Below are 21,574 nucleotides of genomic sequence, written 5' to 3' on the forward strand. Positions count from 1 at the left end.
AGGTCGCCCTCATCACGCCCATGCCGCAACGTGGCGCATCCTTCGAGGTCGCCTGGGCTCCCCTGCGCAGAGTGGTGAATGGGCCCCCGGAGATGGCACGTACGGGGGTGCCCCCCCGTCATTAGGGGTCTAAAGCAATCTATAAAAGAAGCGGCGAGGAGGGCGTGGGTAATGCAGCCACTCGCAAAACACACGAGCACGCGAGTGTTGTCGTACTCTACAGGCAATGGTCGCGGATGACTTGGTACAGCACGCTCTTTGTGCTGCGCAGTCGCTCTGCTGCCTCCTCCCACTCCGTTGCCACCGTGCTCAGTGGCAGCGTGCGGCGGCGGCCCGACGGTGTTGTGTAGGTGACCACGCGCCACTCCGAGCTGAGGATGATCTCAGCGCCGTCCTCGAAGCACACCTGTACTGTCTTGTTCGACAGACGGAACACAAGCGCGCCGTCCACGCGCAGCCAGCGCTTCACGTACACAAAGTCGCTGGAAGCGTGCGGGTCGGTGGAGCGTGGCGGTGCCGCCGGCAGGAATGGCGAGCACGCCACCACCGCTACCCTATCCGGAGAGCTCTGCACGCGGCCGAGGTACGTCTTGAAGTACTTGGTCAGCGTCACCTTCTTCTCCAGCTCCGGTGGGTAGTTGTGCATGCTGAACACCTGCCGCTCGTCTTTCGCGAAGAGTCCAGTGCCGCCGTCGCGCGCCGGCATTTCGATCTTGACGCGCGCGTAATACTCCACACGATCCGTGATAGGCTCCCACACGATCTTAGTGGAGTCGTTGAAGTGGGCGCCGGTCTGGCCGGTGCTGAGGCGGTACGCCATGCCGTACTTCGACGAGAAGTCGGCGCACTGCGTCACCCACACCGGCGGCGGCGGCGCCTCGCTGTCAGCGACCTCGTTGCCGGCCGCGTCCCCGCACAGGGTCTGGTGCAGGCGGTCGTGCAGCGCCGTCAGCTGCTGCTTCTCCTCCTCGTCTGCGTTGGCGTCCTCGCGGCGCCGCTGCGGCGATGGCGCTGGGCAGCGCCCCGAGGCCGGTACCACTGCCGCCGCAGGTGCACAGCGTGGCGTCTCGCTGCGCGCGTGCGCGCCGACGCCGGGGAGCATCGCCGCCTGCATCCCCTGTTGCTGCTTGAGGTTCGCGAGGTGGCGCGGCGACGTCGGTGAGCCATGCGGCGGCGGCACGTTGGCGTTGATGGGCCGCAGCACCTCCCGCTGTGCGGGGGCACCCAACAGGTCCTTGCCGTACGGTGCCGGTAGCGCGTGGTGCATGTCCACCGCCAACCCGCGGCGCGCGCTGCGCGTGGCGGTGGCTGCTGCGGCCGTTGTCGGCACGGGCGCCACCGCGCCCGGGACCGGCAGGCCAAAGGATGCAAAGGACACTGGCGGCGTCAGCGGCGGCGGCGGCGATGATGAGAAGAAAGAGTGTTGGCGGATGTCCATTAGGGTGGGGCGGTGAGCCGGGCTGCTCTGCAGGATCTGTGTGATGAGGTCGCGCGCATTGTCTGGCACGCTAGCAGGGAAATCGTAGCGGCACTGGCGGATGCGCTTGTACGTGGACTCCACGTCTTCCATCTGGAACGGCGGCTGGCCCACCAGTAGCGTGTACAGGATGACTCCGAGCGACCACGTGTCCACCTCGTAGCTGTGGCCGTGGCTTTTGTGGTCGATGATCTCAGGGGCGATGTAGTTTGGTGTGCCGCAGATGGTGCGTTTGCGCTCACCGTCGTATTGCAGCTCTGCGGCGAGACCGAAGTCGCCGATCTTGACATTGAGCTCTCTGTCCAGCATGATGTTGCCAGGCTTCAGGTCGCGGTGGATGACGCACTCGCTGTGCATGTACTGCATCGCCGAGAGGCACTGCAGCATCACATACTGTGTCTCCGCCACGCTGAAGCGGCGCACCTTGAGCAGGTCCATCAGGGTGCCGTGGTCACACTTCTCCAACAGCATGTACACATAGTAGCGGTCGCGGAACGTGCGCAGGAACTCGACGATGTGCTTGTGCTTCATGCGGCGGTGGATACTGATCTCGCTGTGCAGCTTCTGCAGTGTCTTGGGCTTCTCCAGCGACGCCCGGTTGACGGCCTTGAGGGCGTAGGTGCCGGTCTCGTCTGTCACCTCGTAGCACTTGGCGAAGCCGCCGCGGCCGAGCACGCGGCCACACTGGAAGCGGTGCAGCCGGCCGCTAGCGTCGATCTCGTAGATGCTGCTGCCGGGCTGGAATGTTGGTTTTGGAAGCTCCGACGTGGAAGCGGGTGCATCGATGGCCAGGGTGGGGCCGGTGCGGGCACCAACACGCTGCAGGCGTTCCATGGCGGCGACGTGCGGATGCGTTTGGGGGGGGTATGGGATGCAGGTGAGAAGCGGTGGAGTCTAGAGGGGGAGGGTATGTGTGTCTGCGTGCGCCGGTCTATAAGTGGCAGTTGCGGTGTGCAAGTGCGCTTCTGTTCAGGGGTGGATGGGTGAGAGAGGGACTCTGTGCAGGCGCGCGGGGGTCTTCGTCGTAACACGCGCGGAGGGTTGCGCTTGTCAGATGATCACAGGCTGAATAAGGAAGAGGGGACCAGAGCGCGCGCGCGCGCGACAGACGGGTATATGCGTATGAGCCTCGCGCACGGAGAATGGAGGGGCGGAGGAGGAGGTGTGTGTGTGTGGGGGGCGGGGGACGGGGAGCCTGATACAGTCAGTGTGGTGTAAACGGGAGTGCTCGTCTGCCTCCCTGTATGCTTCTGAATCTAGGTTGTCTGCAGCTCGTGCCTTTGGCGGGTGAGAGGGAGGGAGGGTGGGTTGTGTGCGGTCTATGGGGTGCAAGCGAAACGTGTGTGAAGGGGGGAAAGCGAAGATGTGGGGGGGGGCAGAGAGGGAGAGAGAGAGACCAAAAAGGGGGCGGCGGTATCCAACAGAAGCGAAGACGACACTGCATATATGAGCCTTTGTCACGGCGGAGGTGCTCATGTGGACGGCAGGAGGGAGAGAGGGATCGTGGTGGTGGTGGAGGGGAGGGGAGGGAAGAGCAGAGAGGGGGAGGGGGGCGACGGTGAAGGAGGTACATGATGTCAGGGCGGAGAAGCGCACGCCGGCAGAGAGCGAGGCAGAAGGGCCGAGGGAGGGGGGGTGAAGAGGCCCTATGTGACAGCGAAGGAGAACACCGGTGTGTGCGTGCGTGCGTGTGGTGGGAAAGGCAAAGAAGGTGCACTCGCGCTGCTACTTGACACCACACAGGCACACATACTCGAAGACGCGCGTGGCGTCACATCGATTTCTCGCCCGCTGCTGCCGCCCACTCTCGTTCTTCTTCGATAGACGGAAGCGCTGACATACGGTAGCGCCCTCGATCACACACACACACTCACGCAGATCTCCTTTCTTTACCCATCGAGAGGGGGGGGGAGGGAGAGGACGAGCGCGCCGAACTCCAAAGCCATGCGCGAGTAAGCGTCTTCGCCTCCGTCGATCTGCCCTCTGATGCGTCTGTGTGCGTGCGCGATGGCGCTGCTTACGCCGAGGCCGTGCCGGCAGGAATAAACTGTACCCTTCCTGCAAGGGCGTAGATACGTCTATATTCTGTGGTTGCGCACTGACGAGAGGGCGGCGCCGCATGACCACCCTCCCACCTTACTGCCTCGACGGCTGGGGGCACGAAGGGGGGAGGGGAGGCCCGGGAGGAGGCGAGGCTAATTCTGAAGGCGCGGACAGTGGCTATGACGAGAGAGTAGGGACCATAAGGTCGTTGGGATCCTCTCTCACAGACTCGATCGACCCCCCGACCGCGTCGCGCCGTTCATGTCCCGCGGCGACGCGTGCAACGCGAGAGACGGGTACGCGGGGGGGGGGAGGGAGAGCGGGGGCGCTCATCATCGGCATTCTCTTTGTCTATGGCACGGCCTCGACATGGTGCACCCGTGAACCGCTTTGGTGTACGTGTCCGTGGAGGGGAACAGATGCGAGCCTCGAGCGAGGGCAGCACAGTGCAGCGCGAGAGAGAAAGAGGGGGTGGGGGAGGTAGGGAGGGGAGGCCAATCCTTTCTGCGTACGTGCATTCAAGTACAGTGCCGCAGTCGCCTCCAACCCTACTTGGCACCCCACGTCCACGTCCTGCTCACCTCCCTCTTCGCTTCATGCACGGGTACGACTCCGACGCCATTTCCAGTAAGGAAGCCAACGTTCGAGGCACGGTTCGCAGAGGTCGATAGCACGGTCTGCCCCACCCTCACGGCGGAGTTCACCACCGCGCGCCCGCTCTGCTGTGACGACACGATGGCGCGTAGCGACCACGTCAGGAGATAGTCTGCGCAGCTGGCGGTCACGCACAGCTCCTTGGTGCCGGGAAAGCGATCGAACTTCGCGCTTTGGAAGCGCACGGCGCTTGCCCCACCCATGCGCAGTGTCTGCTCCGGTGACGGCTGCAGGATGACTGGCTGCGGCTTTTTCTCGCCCATCCGACTCTGAAACCCCGTCGACTCCTTGTCGTGGCTGTCCACAAACTTCGTCTCAATGAACAGCAGAAAGGAGGCGGTGGCCGCGACGATGTACTGGCCGTCGGCTGTGACGTCGAGGTCGAGGATCGGGACCTTGGTATCCAGCAGCGTCTTGGCAGTTTTCGGGAAGTACCCACCAGATGGCCTGCGCGCACCGGGTGGGCCGGTGTAGAGCCGGATGTTCCCACACCCGTCACCAATGACGAGGTAGCCGTTCTGCGAGGTAGCATGGCATGTGAAGTCCTTCCGGAGCGACGACAAGGCGTAGTCTGTCGGCTGCTTCCCATCTTCCACGACGACGCAGCTGCGGGGGTCCATGCGGACGTCGATATTGAAGGCGACGTTTCGACCGAGGCACGTGTAGACGGGACCCGAGCTCGCTGCTGTGTGATTGGCGTAGGCCACACTCTGCACCGGCATGTCTGCCGGTTTGTATTCCTGCACAACGGTGCCGCGCGCGAGGTCCACCTGCTGCACGGCAGCGTTGCGCCCGCCAAAGAGCAGCATAGTGACATCGCCCTTTTCGAGAAGACTTCCGGTGGAGGTTCCATCGACGCCGCGCACGACGAGCTTCTCCATGGCGTCCCGGTCAAAGCCTCGCTCCGTCTGCGGAAGCGCCTGCATCTCCAGACTGGCCTCCTCGTTGCACTTCTTGAGGACGAGGACGCGGTTGAACTGCAGCGACTCTGCGGAGCAAATATTGCCAGCACCGGTACTCGCCTTTGTTAAATGACCTGCGTCGAACTCGAACACTGGCTCGCTGGCGTCTTCGTTAACGACCTCGCACGTGGTGGCGCCGCCAAGGTACTGGTACCACTCGTCCTCCGGGTCCACCTCGTCGTAGCCGGTGAGGAGGCTGTAGGTGCAGCGGTTGTATAGCTCCACAAACTGCTGCATACGCATCGGCGCCGTCACCTGCGCAGCGCGCCCCGCTGGAGCGGCGAAGCGAAAGGCAACAGTCTCCAGCTCTTCATCGATGATCGCTGGCCAGTGCACTGACGCCGCTGGTGCGGAGTAGGAGAGCTGAAGGTCCACTCCGATGGGTTGCTCGAAGACCTTCTCCTCGCCCTCGGCCACGGCGATGATGTACTCCACACCGCTGTCGTTATTGCTGGCGGCGACTGACGTCTTCTTGCGCTTCAGGAGAGAGATGGTGAAACTGTCGACGTCGCCGAGAGGCTCGTAGTAGGGGCGCTCGCCCTCCTTCCCAGCGTACTGATAGAGGGTGCCCTGGCTGGTGAACAGCTCCATGGTGGACGCCGACATTGCTACCTACCCACCTACTTACCGAGAGGGAGAGACTGATGGGAGGGGGAGGAGAGCGGCTTATCGGTAGGAAGGAATCGTAGAGCGATGGCAATGAGGCAGAGGGCGATGGCGTGCAAAGGCCAGGTAGAATATAAGGGAAACAGCAGTGAAGGGATGAAGCTGAATAAGATGCGACAGCCGGGCGCGGTGGACACTTAGCACCTGTGCATGCGTGCGTATGGGAAAGTGGATGGGATGAGGGGGGAGGGAAGGCGGACAGGCTGTCGGGTGTCGCCACCATCGCCGCCGCCGCCGCCGTCGCCCGCCCGCGCGCAGAGGAAACGGGGGCGTAGAGAGCGAGTGAAGGAGAGGGAGGGACAAGGGTGTGCCTGATGCGGTGAAAAGCTGAGTCGAAGCATGACGGCAAAGGTGGACCGCCGAGATGCAGAGAGGCGTTTGCGTGTGTACGTGTCTGCGCGTGTGTGGGAGGGGCAGCGAATCGACAAAGCGGCGGCCGCACGTGACGACGCACGCGGCCATCGCATTTTTGGTGCGCTTCACACGCCCTCCCTTTTCGGTTGCTTTATCCTCCCCTCCCCTCCTTAGGGAGGGCTTAAGAAGGGACACTCCACACATGCGGCACCTACGCACACGTACCAGAAGACAAGAGATGAGCTGCCACACACGCAGACGACGGCCTGTCCACAACCTCACACATTTGCAGCTCAAGACGGACCGGAGACGTGCACACACACACACACACACAGGCAGGCAGGCAGGCAGAGAGAGAGACGGGGCGATTCCGCCGCCCTCGCCTTCTGCCCCTCTCCCCCCGCTAGCGCATGTCTCTGTTGGGCTCACATCCTGTCACCACTGCTCCGTATGAGTGTCACGTCTGTCATGCGGACTGGCGTTGCCGTGACGCAGCTTAGTGCCATCTCTTTCACGATTGCTTGCAGCGTGCCCCACGGCCCTTCGCTGTCGAGCTGCGATGATGACGCACTGCTTTGGCGCTGCGTACCGCTCACACTACCTCTTGCGGTCTGGAGGTGACGCCAGAGAACTACTGCTTGCCGCAGGGTTCTAGGCAGCGCCTCAACGTGGTCAAGTCGGCGACCAGTCGCACCGGCACTGCGCAGTATCTGGCCGTGTTTTTGCTTGTGTTGCCGCTGTAGTGGCGATGACGGGTGTGCAGACACATCAACGCTCCCGTCTGCGCCAACTGTGGCAACGAGGAGTCTCCATATTTCCTCCAGCTCGGCGCGCGACGTCTCCTCGCTCGACACGGGTGGCCACTCACCGCGCTGTTCGAGCCTGTCCGCGGAAGTTGACGCGTGACCCTCTCTAATGCACGCGGGTGAAGCGAGAGTGATGGGGAGCCACAGGTGCGTGAGGTGGTCTATCGGCGCCACCACCTCCGCCTCTGAGATGACGGCGAACAGCACCGGACCAGAGGCAGCGGTAGGGCAACTGTCGCCGTTTCGGACCCTCGTCGCACTATTTGCTGCCACCCACGCAGCCGCTGCCTTGCCACACGCGATCACCACGTCAGCCTCGTCCTGCAAGGCACCCAACTGGGTGGTCGCCTCGTCGCAAAAGAGGAGGAGAAGACCGCCACGCTGATGCCACAGAACCGGTGCCGGGCAGCTGACGGCCGCAGAAGAGGCCGGGGAGGTGATCTCGTGCACCGCCCACGGCGAAAAGAAGGCGCGGAGCGTTCGTAGGTACTGCTCTGTGCCGAGGTTGGGGTGGTGGGTTGGGTTCCCGCGTGGGAGCACTAGCGCAATGCGGGGAAGGGAGCCGAAGAGCGTGCCAACACAGCAGCAGGGAGCTTTGCGGGGGGTGGGCGTTGCCGGTGGGCGCCCATGCGCTGCCGCCGGCCCCGTCGCCTCGGCGTCTTGTTCGGGTGGCGGGGTAGATTCCAGTGGCCCGGTTGCGAGTTGCTGCGGCCCATCGTCTCGAATGCCGGCGCCCCGCCCTCTACTGCTGCGCGCCCTGCCGGCTCGGAAGCGACCCGCACTGGCGAAGACGTCCGCCACCAGTGCGTACACCGCCGCAAACACCGGGAACGCCTCGCCAAACCGCGATGGGTCGACGCACCACTTTACGTAAAGGTCTTCGATGCTGCTCAGCACCTCTGCGGCGCCCCATCGATCGCCGCTGCCGCGGTGCGCATCGCCCACTGTGGTGGGCACATCTGCCAGGGGGGTGTCAGGCGCCTTCACAACAACCGCCGTGGCGTCCGCAAAGATGTCGAAAAGCGTCGCTGCCGCAGCGTCTGTGAAGCTGCCAAGGGCGATCCGCTCAAGCAGAGCTGGGGTCAGCGCTTGCGTTCTTGCGGCAGCCGTTTCGGATGCGGTGCCGGCCGTCTCCGCCACTCGCGGACGCTTTCGGGCAGCCTTCGTGGCGGGGGAGCTGTTGCGCGTCGCCGCCGCTTCACCGTCTCGCTGAGCGACGACGCCGTCGCCCGTCCCCTTGCAGAGTGGTGGAGGGGTGCTCGCCCACACGGTAGACAATAGGGTTAATTGCTCAGGGCTGCACGGGACGAGAACCTTGTTGTCGCCAAAGACGGCACCGGACACCTTGACAACAGTCGTTGCGGCTGCCGTGGGTGCCGTGGATGGCTGCTGCTGCTGCTGCTTTGTCCCTGTGGAGGAGACATCCAGGGTGCCAGCAGCCGACGTTGGCCGTGGTGGCGACGGTGCTGGGACGTCCTGCAACAGGCACACTAGGCGGTCTTCCACGAGGTGCGGCATGAGGCGCTGGAGCACTGCTTCTGCTGTGATGTGCTGATGCGGTACGACCAACTCATGGTGCTCCGCTACTTGCTGCTGCTGCTGCTGCTGCGTGACGTGCTCCTTGAAGCTGACTAGCGAGTCCACCGGTGGGGCGGCTGCGAGCAAACGGCGCAGCTGTGCTTCCATGAAGGCCACTACCTCCGCGCTCGCCTCCTCACCGCCGGCCCTTGTCATTGAGGCACCATTCCCCCTCTTGGCCTCTTCCTCTGCACATTCTTCTCCAGTGTCGTCACGCAGCATGCAAAGCCAGACCTTGCACTGTGCCCCGAAGGCGTGCGAGGTTGACGGCGACGGCAGAGCGCGGCCTACGTGGGTGCCGTCGAGCAGCTGCACGACGTGGCCACGCAGCGTCATGAAGGCGTGAAAGCGACGCAGCGTGGCGTAGCTGTCGAAGATGACAAGGACAAGCGGTGGCACGGACGCTGCGTGGGCGGCAAGGACGCTTCCACGAAGTTGCCGAGCAGGAGGGGAGGGCTCCGCCGCGGGGTCGGTGAGCGAGCGGCGGCGGCGGCTGCAGCGCTGCTCCATGTACGCGTTGACCTGCTGGAAGATGCCAGAGAAAAAAACGTGTACACTCGTCGGGGCAACGTAGCGGGCCAGCATGGTGGGGAGTGACGTAGCAAGAGCCGTCACCCCAGCGCTGCTGGCCGGAAAAGCTGCCTTGTCAGCCGTAGTGGCCGAAGGAGATCGCCGGGCCGCCGGGGAGGGGGTGGCAGTCGTGGCGGTGGGATTCAGCGCGGCAGGTATCGCCGCCGTGTCTTGTTCTGATGCCCCTTGTGCCACACCTTTGCAGTTGCGCGCCATCTTCGCGTGCGTCGGCTCGTCGTCGTCATCGCTGAGGCAGTAGAGTCGACGGAGTCGTGCCACGCAACGCTCCTGCTGCCGCTGCCGCTGCGCCGACAACGGTGATGACTCCGGTGCGAAGGCAAGCGTGGAGGGGGCCGCGTGGAGAGCGCGGTAGACGTCATTCACCGGGAGTGGCCCGTCCTGCGGGGTGACCTGCAACACACGCTCCAGCAAAGAGCAGCGGGGTGGAGCAACACTGTTCTCCTCGCGTAGCCACCGTGAGAGACACGCTGGTGGGCATGGCACGCATTCGTACATCGACACGGCCTCGTCATCGATGCCTGGATCCGTGAAGAGGAAAGACACTGTGACTGTACCAGCCATCACCTGAATACCGGTCACCTCGGCGAGCGCGTAATGCAAGTGATAGGTAGGAGGCGGCGGCGACATTGGCTGGGGCGTCACCGCGGCGGTCGAAGATCCAGTGGAAATGCCGCCGCTTGCACACGCCGACGGGCCACCGCGCACTTGACGCTCCGCGCGGACGCGATAGGGCGCAAAGACGACCGAGCCGATGGATAGGGCGCCGAGAGGCTGGTCGGAGTCGTGAGTCGGCACAGCCTGTGCGGACAGTGGTGAAGCAGAGGAAGGCGACTGTGCCCCTTCTGCTTCCTCTGCTTGTTTGACGTTTGTGAGCGCGACAGCGTGTCGAGACGACGGCACCGCGGAAGGCCGCCACAGTGCGAGAAGGCCCAACGCGGACACCGAAGAAATGACGTCTTGGCGACGAGATGCCTTCTGCAGATGCTGACCGCGTTCGTCTTCCGTGCATGGCTCAGCTTTCAACGCATCGCCGAGCCGCGAGCACACGCATCCGTCAGCTGCAGACGCGGTACTCATCTCTGCGCGCGTGTGTGTATGTGTATGTGTGTGGGGGTGGGTGGGCTGGTGAAGGAGGAGGGCTGGACACTGCTCACCGATCCAACAGACCAGGCGTGAGAGTGGTGCAGCTGTGTTGGCCTGGAAGCGATCCCCAAGACGATTCAGATCACGTGAAGAGAGGGGGCCTGTGTGTATGTGTGTGCGTGTATCTGCGCATTCTATGAAAGAACCGATGACACGCAGGAGGGAGAGAGGGGTCTATGCTGAAGAAGCTGTTTCGCACCACGTCTATGTGGCGGTGTGTACGTATGCGGACACGTTACACGTCCCCGCCGTGTCTTTCCCCCCTCCCTCTCACGCTTACGCTTTTCTGCTCGTATGCGTGTGCGCGTGCCATCTCGTGGAGTGCGCCGCAAAAGAAAAGACCGGCCATGTATAGAGAGAGGACATAGAGAGGGAGACGAGTACGTGGGCATGGGGCGTGGGTGGCGCCGAGTAACCGTCGACCCCTGAAATCACTCGAATTGGACACGTGCATGTCCGGCATTGAGCTGCAACGCCATGCACATCCACCACTACCGCCGCCCGTCCCCATCTATCGTCTTCGTGCCCGAATCGATCTCTGTTTCAGGACCCCCCGTCGCAAGGGGAGGTGAGGAGGTGACGTGGGCAGAAGGGGTGGGGGCGACGGTGAAGCAGTTCTGGCGCGCTGATTCGACGGCCCTTTTTTCCGTTTCGCTGAGGTGCTAGCGCTTTGGCTGACGGAGCAGACATGAGAGCAGAGGTGGCAGTCCGACAGACAGAGAGAGAGAAGGGCGCGCGGGGGAGCTCGGCGTTCGCCTCCCTTGCTATTTTGCGGGGGTGAGGTGGGTGAAGGAGGGGCGGCCGTGCGAGCACACGTAGTACTGTTCGACGCAGTCTAGCGCGGCCACCATAGAGCGCGCTGAGGCGGGGCGAAGAAGGTCGCCAAACATGACGGCTCCACGACACGAGCGCGAGATGAGGAAGTCGAGGAACACGGAGGGGACGGGCAGCGAAGACGGCGCCGAGGAGCGCGGTGCCTGCGATGGTCCAGGGCAGCGGCGACACGAAGAGGCGGGGTCAGTGCCAGTGGTCTGCAGTGGCATGAAAGCGACGTCGAGCCCCACTTTCGCTGCGGCACTCACCGCCTCGAGCTCCTCCACCGTTTGCTGCAGGGCCTGCGTGGAGGTGACGTGGCACACGACCCCCTCCACCTCCAAACGCGGCCATGCAACAACAGCCGTGGCTAGTGAGTGTCGAGCGCGCAAACGTGTAGACTGGTCGGCACGTACGTCGTCGGCCCACGCAGCCGCACTGCCACTCAGCATTTCTCCTTGCTGTACGCCTGCCACACCCTCGTGACGGAACCGCCATCCCCACTGACGCAGATGTGCCTCCACGGCTGTCACACGCAGGCGCCACTCAGCAGGCAGGAACAGAGGAAATGACGCCGCCGCCAACGACGCACTCGGCGAAGACGCGTGAGCTGTGCCTGCGAGAGAACACATCAGCTGTGCAACGCGATGGCGGCGCGCCAGTGCTGTACGTGCGTGGGGGCTAAGCGACAAGGAGGCAAGCAGAGCGGATTGCGGGAGAGCACCAGACCCTGCGAGTATGCACTCACTCGCGGCACACTCCGACAAGGGGGGCAGCTCAGGATGACACACGTAGGTGTCCGCGAAGCAGAGAAAGAACTCCAGCCGCAGCCGCTCGTGAACCGCGTGCTGATCGGCGACCCACCACTGCAGTGCGTGTGGCTTAGGGTGGCATACTGGACCCGGGGGGAGAGCTGCTTCTGGGCCGCAGGTCGACCTGAATGCATGCTGCGGGGTGGTGGGGGAGGTGATGATCAGAAACTTGCGCGCCCACTGGAGAACCGACACATCCGCTGAGAAGATGGTGGTGATTGGTGGCGTGCCCTCGGCCGAGACCGCTGGTGTGGCGCCGTCGGCGGCATCAGTGCCGCTGTTTTCGAAGCCTGTGCCGGCTCCCCTCTGTGGGAGCCATCGACATGGCGCCGCAAAGGCGCGGGGCAATCGGCGTAGGGCACTCCCTCGCCCCGTATCCAGCAGGTGCCGCATTCGCGTCAGCCCTTCCTCTGTGTTTAAGGCCTGCCGAGGAAGTGGGGACTGCGTAGTGCCGTGCAACTCGAGACAGGGGCGCGCTGCTGCCAAAGGGGGGCGCGTATGCCGTGCTGCTTGCTCCCCTTTTTCTTCTCTGATGACACGGTGCAGGCTGAGATTGAGGGTGACGGGGGTGCGACGCGGAGCAGCTGCCGAGGAGCTCACTTCGCGTCCAGTGGCGCTCGACCACAGCAGCGAGGCGGGGCGGAGTCGAACGTGATGCAGAGTGCCTGTACGACCAGCAGCATCCTCTAAACTCGCAGTCAAGCAGCTGCGCCTCGTGGGGGGCGGCGCCGGCACGTATGACTGCGTCCCGGTTACCGCGGCGGCTTCCAGCACTCGCTGGCAGAGGTACCGCACGCGTAACTGCACTTCCGCAGCGTTCTGCTCTACAGGCACGTGGTGCGGGCTGAGAGAGGGCCGCTGCTGATTTGTCGTGGCCGCGTGCAGAGGGGTTCTCTGGGCCGGCAGAACGCTCTTGTCCCGCTTAAGAGGGCTACCGTCACTATCACACCCTCGCCAGCCGCCGGTGAGGTGCTGCAGCGCTTCGCCGTAGAGTTGTGCAAAAGTCTGCTGTGCGGAATCTCCGTGTCGGGCTCGCTGCCGAGCCTCAGAGATAGAAGCGGGGACATACACACTCTTGACGAACACAAATACCGGGACTCCTGCTGTTGCTGCCACGGAGCCTGACACCCCAGAGAGCGGGGGTGCGCCGTGGCGACGCCGACGTGCGCTGGTGGCCACAATGTCGTAGGCCCAGTGCGTAGGCTCCAGCACACGGCAATGGGTCGGTCGCCACGCCGGTGGTGGAGCTGTTTGACTGCGAACGCCATCGCCGTCTTGAGGGTGCGCTCGATCATCTCGCACGAGTATCATGGGGAAGGTCACATGACGCTCAGTGAAGGTGGCAGCGCCCGAGGTAGGATGGGTGGTGAAGAGGACCGCGAAGTGACCAGGCCGCACCACCACCTCTGTGAACGCACCCTTTGCCGCCATCTCCTCCGGGGACCATACACCGTCTTCTCGACTGGGGGCGGCCACAGTTGGTGACGATCGTCCTGCACGCAGCTCTGCAAGGATGGCGGCCGATGATGGGGCAGGTGAAGGCCCCGGCAGCAAGATGCCGAACGCGTCACACAGAAGGCGTGCCGTCGCCTCGCCGCGTGCGCTTCGGCACCCCGTCCCTCCGCCAACGTCTGCCCCTCGTGATGCCTGACACACCCAGAGGGCGCCGCTGTATAGGCCGTGGCGGTCTACGCGCAGTCCCGCTGCCGCCATGGAGTCAGGGTGCATGCCACCGCCACGACGACCTGTGCGCGGGGCAGAGGTGCAGCGAAGCGGTGTGGAGAGCGCGAGAGGGCGCAGAGGGCGTGTTTCAGGTGGCGCACGCCGGCCAGCACTCACATCACCGTAGCAGTCGTACTGCGTGATCATCGTGGCGGAGAACACAGAGGCGCATTGAGCCCGCAAAGAGTCCTGGGCGAGCGACACGTCTCGCATTCCACTCGCACCGAGAGGTGTGTCGGTCAGATAGAGCGGCGCCAACAGCGTGCACACCGCCGTCTGGAACACGACCGCCACGAGGCGCTGCTGCTCCTCCCGCCGTGCACGCATGGCAGAAGCCGACTTGGAGGCCCACCGGGCGCGGTGGAGAAGCAGCTCCTCACGATCGCCCTCACTTAGAGTCGTGTTAGCACCGGCAGAAACAGCACTGCTGCCGCTGAGAGCACCGTAGCCGCAGGGGCCGAGAAGTGCTACAAAAGGTGCCTGGCGCACTGGCAGGTTGTAGAATAGCCCGCGCACTCGGCACACGGTGATGAGGCGCACTGACACGCTGCATCGTTGTCTCGCTTTACCACAAACGTCTTGGGGACGGCCGTGGGGAGAAGCGCCACCGACACCATCATGGCATGAAAGGTTGAGGGTAGCCTGTCGATTTCTGCGCACGTGCTTGTCGGCGAGGGGCAGCTGTTGGCCGCAGTGCCACCGCGTTTCCGGGAGAAGAGGGCGCACAACAAGGCAGGATGGCGACGGGTGCGATAGGCGCGCTGCTACACCATCGGCTTTCCCACCATCAACAGCTTCCCTGCTGCTGGCGAACTCCTCAGCTGGGCAAGCATCCCCGTCTGCCTCGGCGCTCTCCACTACCTCCAGCCAGACACTTACGGACACATCAATGCAAATGGCTGCCAGGCGTCCCAATAGCTCAAGTCCACTAGCTTGTGCCTCCGCTTGTCCTTGTTGATCTGTATATGCCACTGCTCTTGAGCGCAAGACATCACTGCCTGCCGCTACCGGCGCTCTTCTTCGCAGCTCGACCGTCTTTGGCAGAACGTGCGTTCGTGTGATATCCCATGCAAGCGCTGGGAGGCAGAGTGACACTGCCACGTCGTGCGCGGCGGCGCCACCATTGCCCGAAAGCAGTGTCTCGCCGACTTGCGCCTCGAGCTCTGGCAATGCAGCCTGTGCGACGCGCGCCAACGCGTCCGTGAAGGTTGGAAACTCGCAGCCGGCACGCAGTACCGCGGCATCGTCTGAGCTGAGTCGCTGGATGTGCGCTCGATGCATGATGGTGTCTCTCTCTCTCTCTCTGTGTGTGTGTGTAAGTGTTTGTGTGTGTGCGATACAACGCCACAGACGCTGAGTCAACAAAAGCCAAACATGGCGAGGGTGCGGTAGCGGTCACAGCGTGTGCCCTATCGGGGGTGAGGATGGCCGACGGGTATTGGAGGTGGAGCGCATGGCAGACGGAAGAGAGGGAATAGTTTGGGGTGGGGGGGGCACGGCCGCACAGAATACTCGACGGCGGGGGCGTCTAGAAGAGAGGCGAGAGCGCAACAGCTACGCAGGAGTGCTACACACATTTGCCGCTCCTCTTTCCCTCTCCTGAGCCTCTCCGAGTGCTGTACATGAAGAGGGAAAGGAAGCAAACACTGGAAGATGGTGTGCGTGTGCGCGCGTGTGTGGGCAGGGAGACCGACAGACACACTCACAAACCATGACCAAAGAGAAATGCTGAGCGACAGGGGAAGGGGCTGAGGCGGCAGTCACCGATGCACGCCCTCCCGCCTACCAGCTCCGCATTACCCGTCGTATGGTGTCGTTGCTTGGGAACGTTGTGGCGGTGCGCTTGTGGGCTTTGTGTGCATGCCGAAAGGGAAAAGGTAATGGGGGAGGCAGAGAGCCCGGCACCTATCCACCCCCCTCAAGCCGACAGCGACGGCGACATGTCACGTGACCGTTTTGAAACCGAGCAAACATCATCGGCAAACAACGAAGATGGCGTGCGAGCGAAGTCCACACGTACAACAGAGACGACGACGACGTTCATCGCACACTCCGCACGTACATCACACCATCTTCTTTCAGGCACATTGCTCGCATACAATGACGATGACGATGACCAGTCGAACGTATACAGAGACCACCCAGAGGGTGTGCCTGAAGGGGGAGGGAGGGGGAGGGAGGTGAGAGAGGGATGCAACAATGACACGCGCCTTCGTGCTGAATATCGTACATGAGGCTTCCAACATATTAGACACACACATATATATATATATGTATATATCTGTGTCTGTGTGCGTGGACGGGAGGGACAGCGAACGAGAGGCGGCCCCCCTCTTTGGTCGGCGCTGTTTCGGTCGTGAGGGCCCGTCTCAGCTTAGAGGCAACACCATCACTTCTGACGGATGAACGTCACTGCGTGGCTTGTGCGTGCTCCCGGTGTTTGCGCGCACAGATGACTCGGTTGAGACTACGACGGCGCTCTCCGTGCCGTGGTCGCTTTCGGAAAAGACGACGTGGAACGGGTAGCTCTCCGCGTCGTCGAAGGAGTTCCGGGGGTAGTGGCTATGGTGACGCGGCGATCGAGTCCGTCGCTCGGCCGGGGTCTGTAACATGGAGTGGATGTCGGGGGCCGAGTCATAGCAGAGCGACAGCTGCTGGGAATGAATGGCCTTCTGTTCTTGCTGCTGAAAGGGATGCTGATGCTCCTCCCACAGGCGCGCCGACGGCGCCGTGCGGTTGCTAGAGGGGAGCTCGAACGGTACAATGGCGGAGGGGCTCATCAGAAGCGGCTTCAAGAGCAATGCGGCATCTTCGCTGGCGGTGGAGCAGTTGCTGTTCGGACTGCCGGGCCGACTGGTTGTCCCTGCGGCTAACTGGAGAAGACGAGACGTCAGAGGGTGGCGACGGAGGTAATAGAGGCCCGAGCAGTGCGTGGAGCGTATGACAGAGGCCGCTGCCCTTCCCGGACGCCTGTCACTAGAGTCGGCAGGGGGGCCGGAGGCGCTCGCCGCTGCGTCACCAACGGCGGCGATTCGCTCCATCGTCGCTGCTTTGCCGGTGATCTTGGCGGCGACGGGGGCTGCGACTGTCAGATCAGGAGCAAAGTTGATCGCGAGATACGGGTGGGTCTGCGCCTCCGTCGCCGTGAGCCGCTCCCCGGCGTTCCAGTAGAGGCACCCCAGCAGGAAGTCTACCCATGCGTACTGGTGCCAGTCGCACTCACTAGGCAAAGAGAAGCACTGCTCGAACTCGTGGACTTTTCCGCTGGGAAACATTACCTGCAACAGCGCCAGCTGCTCTGCCGTTTCCCACGTCGTCGTGCCGCTGCCGCCGTTTGTAAGGGGCGAGCGTGACCCCCTCGGACTTTGCGGGAAGCTTGCCATGACTGGTGAGGTGGCCAATGGTTCTTGGGATTTGAGACGTCGTTCGTGCTCTCGCTGGCGCTCCGCGGCATTGTTCAGCACATGAATGAACTCGCGCCAGCACCGCTCCACAATGATGGACTCTTCGTCTTGCTCTGTGTTCTCACCGTCTACGGCTGCACGAGGCTCTTGCGGTCGAGGCTGACACAAGGGCAGCTGCAGCCTTTGTGGGCTAGTGTCGTGTGAGGCCGCATCGCCCTGCGCGCGCGCGGATGCCTCGGGTGTGCTCGCTTTTTGCTGCTTGTACTTCCTCCAGCAGACTTTCACAGTAGTGAGAAAGGCTGCGTCTGGCATACCAAGTGTCTGCACCGCCGACTGCAGCATCGTGGCATCGTCGCAAGCGTCGGGGAACAGGGCGCGGCCCGTGTGAAGCTCATAGAGGACGCAGCCGACCGACCACATGTCGATGGCGGTGGTGTATGGCAGCCGAAGAGCCATCTCAGGGCAGCGGTAGGACGGCGACTGAAGAGGGAAGGTGGTGCCAGTGGTGCCGGGAAGGATGGGCTGGGCGTGACCAAGGTCGATGAGAGCAATCCGAGACGAGGTTCCTGTAGCTGTTGATGCAGCCATTGCATGCAGCAAAGCGTAAGGCAGCCGAGGATATGCCGAGGATGTCACAATGCTGCTTGCCTCATCGCCACCGCGACTGTCATGGCCTGAGCCGCGTGCGAATCTAGCACTCGCAGCTTGGCTGCTGCCGCTGCTGCGGTTCGGTGGCTCGCCGAGGCTGAGGCCCATGCCCGCTGCCCCCCCCCTCCCCCCCTCCCCAAGGAATCCTAGCCCCGTTGACGTGGAGAGCGGGGAGGAGGTTAGGACACCAGTGCGGCTGTCTGTCATATCGACCGACCGGCTTGCTAAGGAAACTGGTGGGCCGCTGGTGATACACTGATGCACATCTGCGCCGGAGGCATGCCACGGGGCGCTGCTCGCCCCTTCGCCATCAAGCTGCTGTAGGCTGTGACTGCGGCTCATCGTCGCGACGCCCCTGTCAGGACCACCGGCGACTTCGGTGGCCCGTGGAGGCGGGTGCGGGGCTGTCAGCCACGCCAGAGATGAAGAGCATGCTGACATGCTGCTGCTGACACTTTCGTGCTGGTCGACTTCCGCGTGGGGGCGCCTCTCCACGTACTCCGTCGTAAGGGGGCGCCGGGGCACTGGGCCACTGTGTGTGAGGGGAGGCGGGGGCGCCGCCGTGCTCAAAAGCGACGACGACGGGAAACCGAAGCTCAGCTTACGGAAGGGGTGGATGCTGGGCGGAGAGGAGAGGGCACCTGAATCACCGCTGCGCGGGAGAGGCGCCTGAAGCAACTGGTGCTGCTGCTGCTGCTGCTGCGAAGGCAGGCTCGGCGGGGGCTGTAGACTTGCAGAGCTGCCCGGAACAAGATGGCTGCTGACGCTCCTCTTGGCCTCGCTCGCAGAGCGATCCACAAATACAATGTTCTCTGGCTTGACGTCTCCGTGGAGGATGTGCGCGCCGTGGTGCAGGAAGCAAAGGGCACGCACGAGCTGCGCAAGAACACTCTTGACCACCTCGGTTGGTAAAGTCGCCGCCGCTGGGCCGTCGGCCTGCGCGAGCGGCTCGTCAGCGGGCAGCGGGGAAGAGGACGCGCTAGCGGCGTGGCTGGCCTTCGCTTCTTGTGACTCGCGCTGCAGTTCCACGACGTCGCGCACGCTGAAGCCAAGAAGAGGGAGGGCGATGACGTGGTAGCCACGGTATTCGAAGCGGCTGCGTGGGGTGAGCACCGAGGCAAGGCGCAGCGTGCACTGGTCTACTGTGGACAGCCACATCGACGCTGATTGAAACGACGCAGAGGGCTTGCAGTGATGCCCAGACACCTTGGAGCGATGGCCGGTGGTGGCCCTGGCCGCATCCTCCCCAAACCTGCTTTCACTCCACGGACGCATGGACGCGCAGCACTCCTTCAGTTTCTCGCAGACGGCCCACTCCGACTGTGCCGCCTTCTGGTAGAGCGACTCGCGACGAATCAGCTTCAGCGCACAATGCCGCTCAGGCGAGAGAGGTGAGGCTGCGTGATCAACGGCATGCACGACGATGCTGAACGTGCCGAACCCCAGCACCTCCAGCACCTCATACCGAAAGCGTATGTGCATGCCAAGGGTGATTGGGAAGTACGAGGAGGAGGGGTCCGTTGGGGAGGCCATTTCCTCCCCACTTTTTGGAAGGTTGCCGATGCTTCCAGTCTCCCCCGCCATGTGGTGTGTAAGGGGCGGAGGTGCCGTGCGATTCGCTACGCCGAGCGTCGTGTGCAGCTGCACAGGAGGCCCGTAGTAGTATACCGCGTCGCACGACAGCATGTCCTCTTTTTCCTGCGGCGTGAGTTGATTACCAATCCAGTGCAGCGCATCTTCAGTCGACCACGGCAGCGGTGGTGGTACCGTGCGTGCGTTCAACGATGTGGTCGAATCGACATTGGTGCGCGCGGGCGCCGGTGGCGCCGAGCAGTAGCTGCACCGCCTGCTCCCGTTCCGGCTGCCACTGACGGCGAAGATGGAGCTTTTGGCTACCGACCTGCAGCGCCGACTGCGGAGGTTGACTTCGTGGCCGATGGGGCCTCGCTCCGGCGTACTAGCGGTTCTGCGTTTCGTCCGGTGGCCCGTCAAAAGCGCTCGTTGCCGTTGCTGCTGCTGCTGCTCCCAAATGAGGAGCGAAGGGGTGCAGCAGCGAGAGTCAGCCAGCATATCTGCACTTTCGCGCCGTACCGGCAGTGTGAGAGAAGAGCATGCCACGTGGTCATCCATGCCGCTTGCTGTGAGGGATCGGGCCCGCAGCGGCATGGAGGCGGTGAGCGAAGGACGCGATGGCTGGGACTGCTGACGTGACCGAAGAAGGTCGGGGAGACTCTGCAAACTCTCGTCACCTAAGCGGCGAACCACCTCATCACATGGCATTATTCCCATCACGCCTGGGGGCGGCATAGAGAAGGCTGACCAGCCGCCCTGGTCTGCCGTGTAGCCGCTGTTGCTACGGCTCACACCCCGGGGGGCTGTGCTCACCAGGGAGTGACTGCCGAAACGCTTGCCTGTCGTGTCGGAGGACCAGAGCTGCAGTAGCCCGTGAAGGGGCTGCAGTGGACGCCGCTGATCTGCTGACGCGGTCGAGGGGTCGCGGGTGGGATTAACATCATACACGGGGCTTGGGCTGACACTGTAACGGTGGTGGCTGCACCGCTCCGACGTCCGCATGAAGTGCGCCGACGATACGGCGGCTTCACTGGCGGCACGGACGGTGTCCTGATCGAGGGTCAACAGCTCCTGGCGCACTGACGCGCTCTCCGCAGAGCTGGTGAAGTGACGCGTGCCACTTGGCTCAAGAGACGTTGGGCTGCGGCCAGCGCAGAGCGGCACGCTCCTCCTCTTTGGCAACCATAGTTTAACAGGGGAGGTGGTGTGCCTGTGAGGCCAGCCCTCCGAACTACTGGGTAAAGCTCTCGGCACCGGTGAGGAGAGCTCGCCGAAGTTTCGAAGAGGCGTGGCGGTGCCCGACACGGGCGGGGGGTGCACCACGGCGCGTGTGCGGCCGTTGCGATAGCAGCTGGTGGGTCTACTGACGGCGCGGCCAGAGGCGACCCCAGTGGAATCTCCTGGAGAGGTGGCACCCTGGTGCTGCATTGGAGCCGGGGAGAGGGATGCGATGGGGATCGAGTAAGGGCCACCGGGGTGCAGCTGCCAGTGGGAAGGGATGAGGCGATTGGTGGTGGGTGACGGCATCCCGTCATCCTGACGCCTGTGCACATTCCACGCTTGCTTCTCGTTGGCCACGCTCGACGGCTTCACCGGGTTGAAGGCGCGTGGAGGCGGTGAGGTATGCGGGGCTGGCGGCGTCCACGAATCGTGGGGCTCCTTTAGCGCGCACACCTGCAGACGGCGCGCCACGGGCGTAGGGGACGAAGATAATGGGGTTGAGGCCTCCGGGACAACTGCGGGAGAGCTCTCGCTACACCGCGTCCTTGTTCCGAGAAGCATCGAAAGGTTTGGATAGACGGCATGAGCCCGATTACTTCTGTCCAACATCGAAAGCTGAGCGGTGGCCCCCTCTTCCACCTCGACAAAGCGAGCTCCCTTCTTGCGCTGAGCGCGGAAAGGGAGCTCGCGCGCTGGGAACTGACTCCAGAGTCGCCGCGACAATGGGGGAAGGGCTGGGCTCAGCTGCTGCTCCGGCGACAATGAGGGAGTGGTTCGACGCGGCAGACGCTGCGTTGCCGATGTGTTTGGGGTAAGCAAAGGAGAAACAGCACCTGGCGACGGAGGGCGCTGCGCACGGGAGGCCTCTGATTCGCCCCAGTACGCCTCTTTGCTGCCAACGCTGCAGCTGAGCGAGCTTGGCGACGCCGCACCCTCGTGCATTGAGGGGGCAATGGGAGTAGGAGCGTATGATCTGCGGAACACCACTCCCGCGGTGCGTGGGAGAGATGGAATCAGGCCCGATGGGGCTGCTGTGTGCAATGTGGGTCTCCGTCAGCGATCTTTGTGCGTGCGGCAAGTCAGCCGAGGGCGGGGCGCAATCGAATAC

The 21,574-nt window shown here is 63.4% G+C and overlaps 5 protein-coding genes across 5 annotated transcripts; all 5 read right to left on the reverse strand.

The window, feature by feature from the left end:
- Positions 1-217: 217 nt before the first annotated feature.
- On the reverse strand, positions 218-2,311 carry LSCM1_05548 (uncharacterized protein; the record flags this gene model as incomplete). The annotated part of the gene is made up of 1 exon (XM_067323001.1): positions 218-2,311. The coding sequence occupies one exon, from the start codon at positions 2,309-2,311 to the stop codon at positions 218-220; it is 2,094 nt and encodes a 697-aa protein (XP_067179636.1).
- A 1,757-nt stretch (positions 2,312-4,068) lies between these two features.
- On the reverse strand, positions 4,069-5,742 carry LSCM1_05549 (uncharacterized protein; the record flags this gene model as incomplete). The annotated part of the gene is made up of 1 exon (XM_067323002.1): positions 4,069-5,742. The coding sequence occupies one exon, from the start codon at positions 5,740-5,742 to the stop codon at positions 4,069-4,071; it is 1,674 nt and encodes a 557-aa protein (XP_067179637.1).
- An 839-nt stretch (positions 5,743-6,581) lies between these two features.
- LSCM1_05550 (uncharacterized protein) lies at positions 6,582-10,208 on the reverse strand (the record flags this gene model as incomplete). The annotated part of the gene is made up of 1 exon (XM_067323003.1): positions 6,582-10,208. The coding sequence occupies one exon, from the start codon at positions 10,206-10,208 to the stop codon at positions 6,582-6,584; it is 3,627 nt and encodes a 1,208-aa protein (XP_067179638.1).
- An 830-nt stretch (positions 10,209-11,038) lies between these two features.
- Positions 11,039-13,948, reverse strand: LSCM1_05551 (uncharacterized protein; the record flags this gene model as incomplete). The annotated part of the gene is made up of 1 exon (XM_067323004.1): positions 11,039-13,948. The coding sequence occupies one exon, from the start codon at positions 13,946-13,948 to the stop codon at positions 11,039-11,041; it is 2,910 nt and encodes a 969-aa protein (XP_067179639.1).
- A 2,042-nt stretch (positions 13,949-15,990) lies between these two features.
- Positions 15,991-21,408, reverse strand: LSCM1_05552 (uncharacterized protein; the record flags this gene model as incomplete). The annotated part of the gene is made up of 1 exon (XM_067323005.1): positions 15,991-21,408. One exon carries the CDS (start codon positions 21,406-21,408, stop codon positions 15,991-15,993), a length of 5,418 nt encoding a protein of 1,805 aa, XP_067179640.1.
- Between the last annotated feature and the right edge of the window lie 166 nt (positions 21,409-21,574).

This window comes from Leishmania martiniquensis, chromosome 17, assembly GCF_017916325.1.
Source record: "Leishmania martiniquensis isolate LSCM1 chromosome 17, whole genome shotgun sequence".
NCBI lineage: Eukaryota > Euglenozoa > Kinetoplastea > Trypanosomatida > Trypanosomatidae > Leishmania > Leishmania martiniquensis.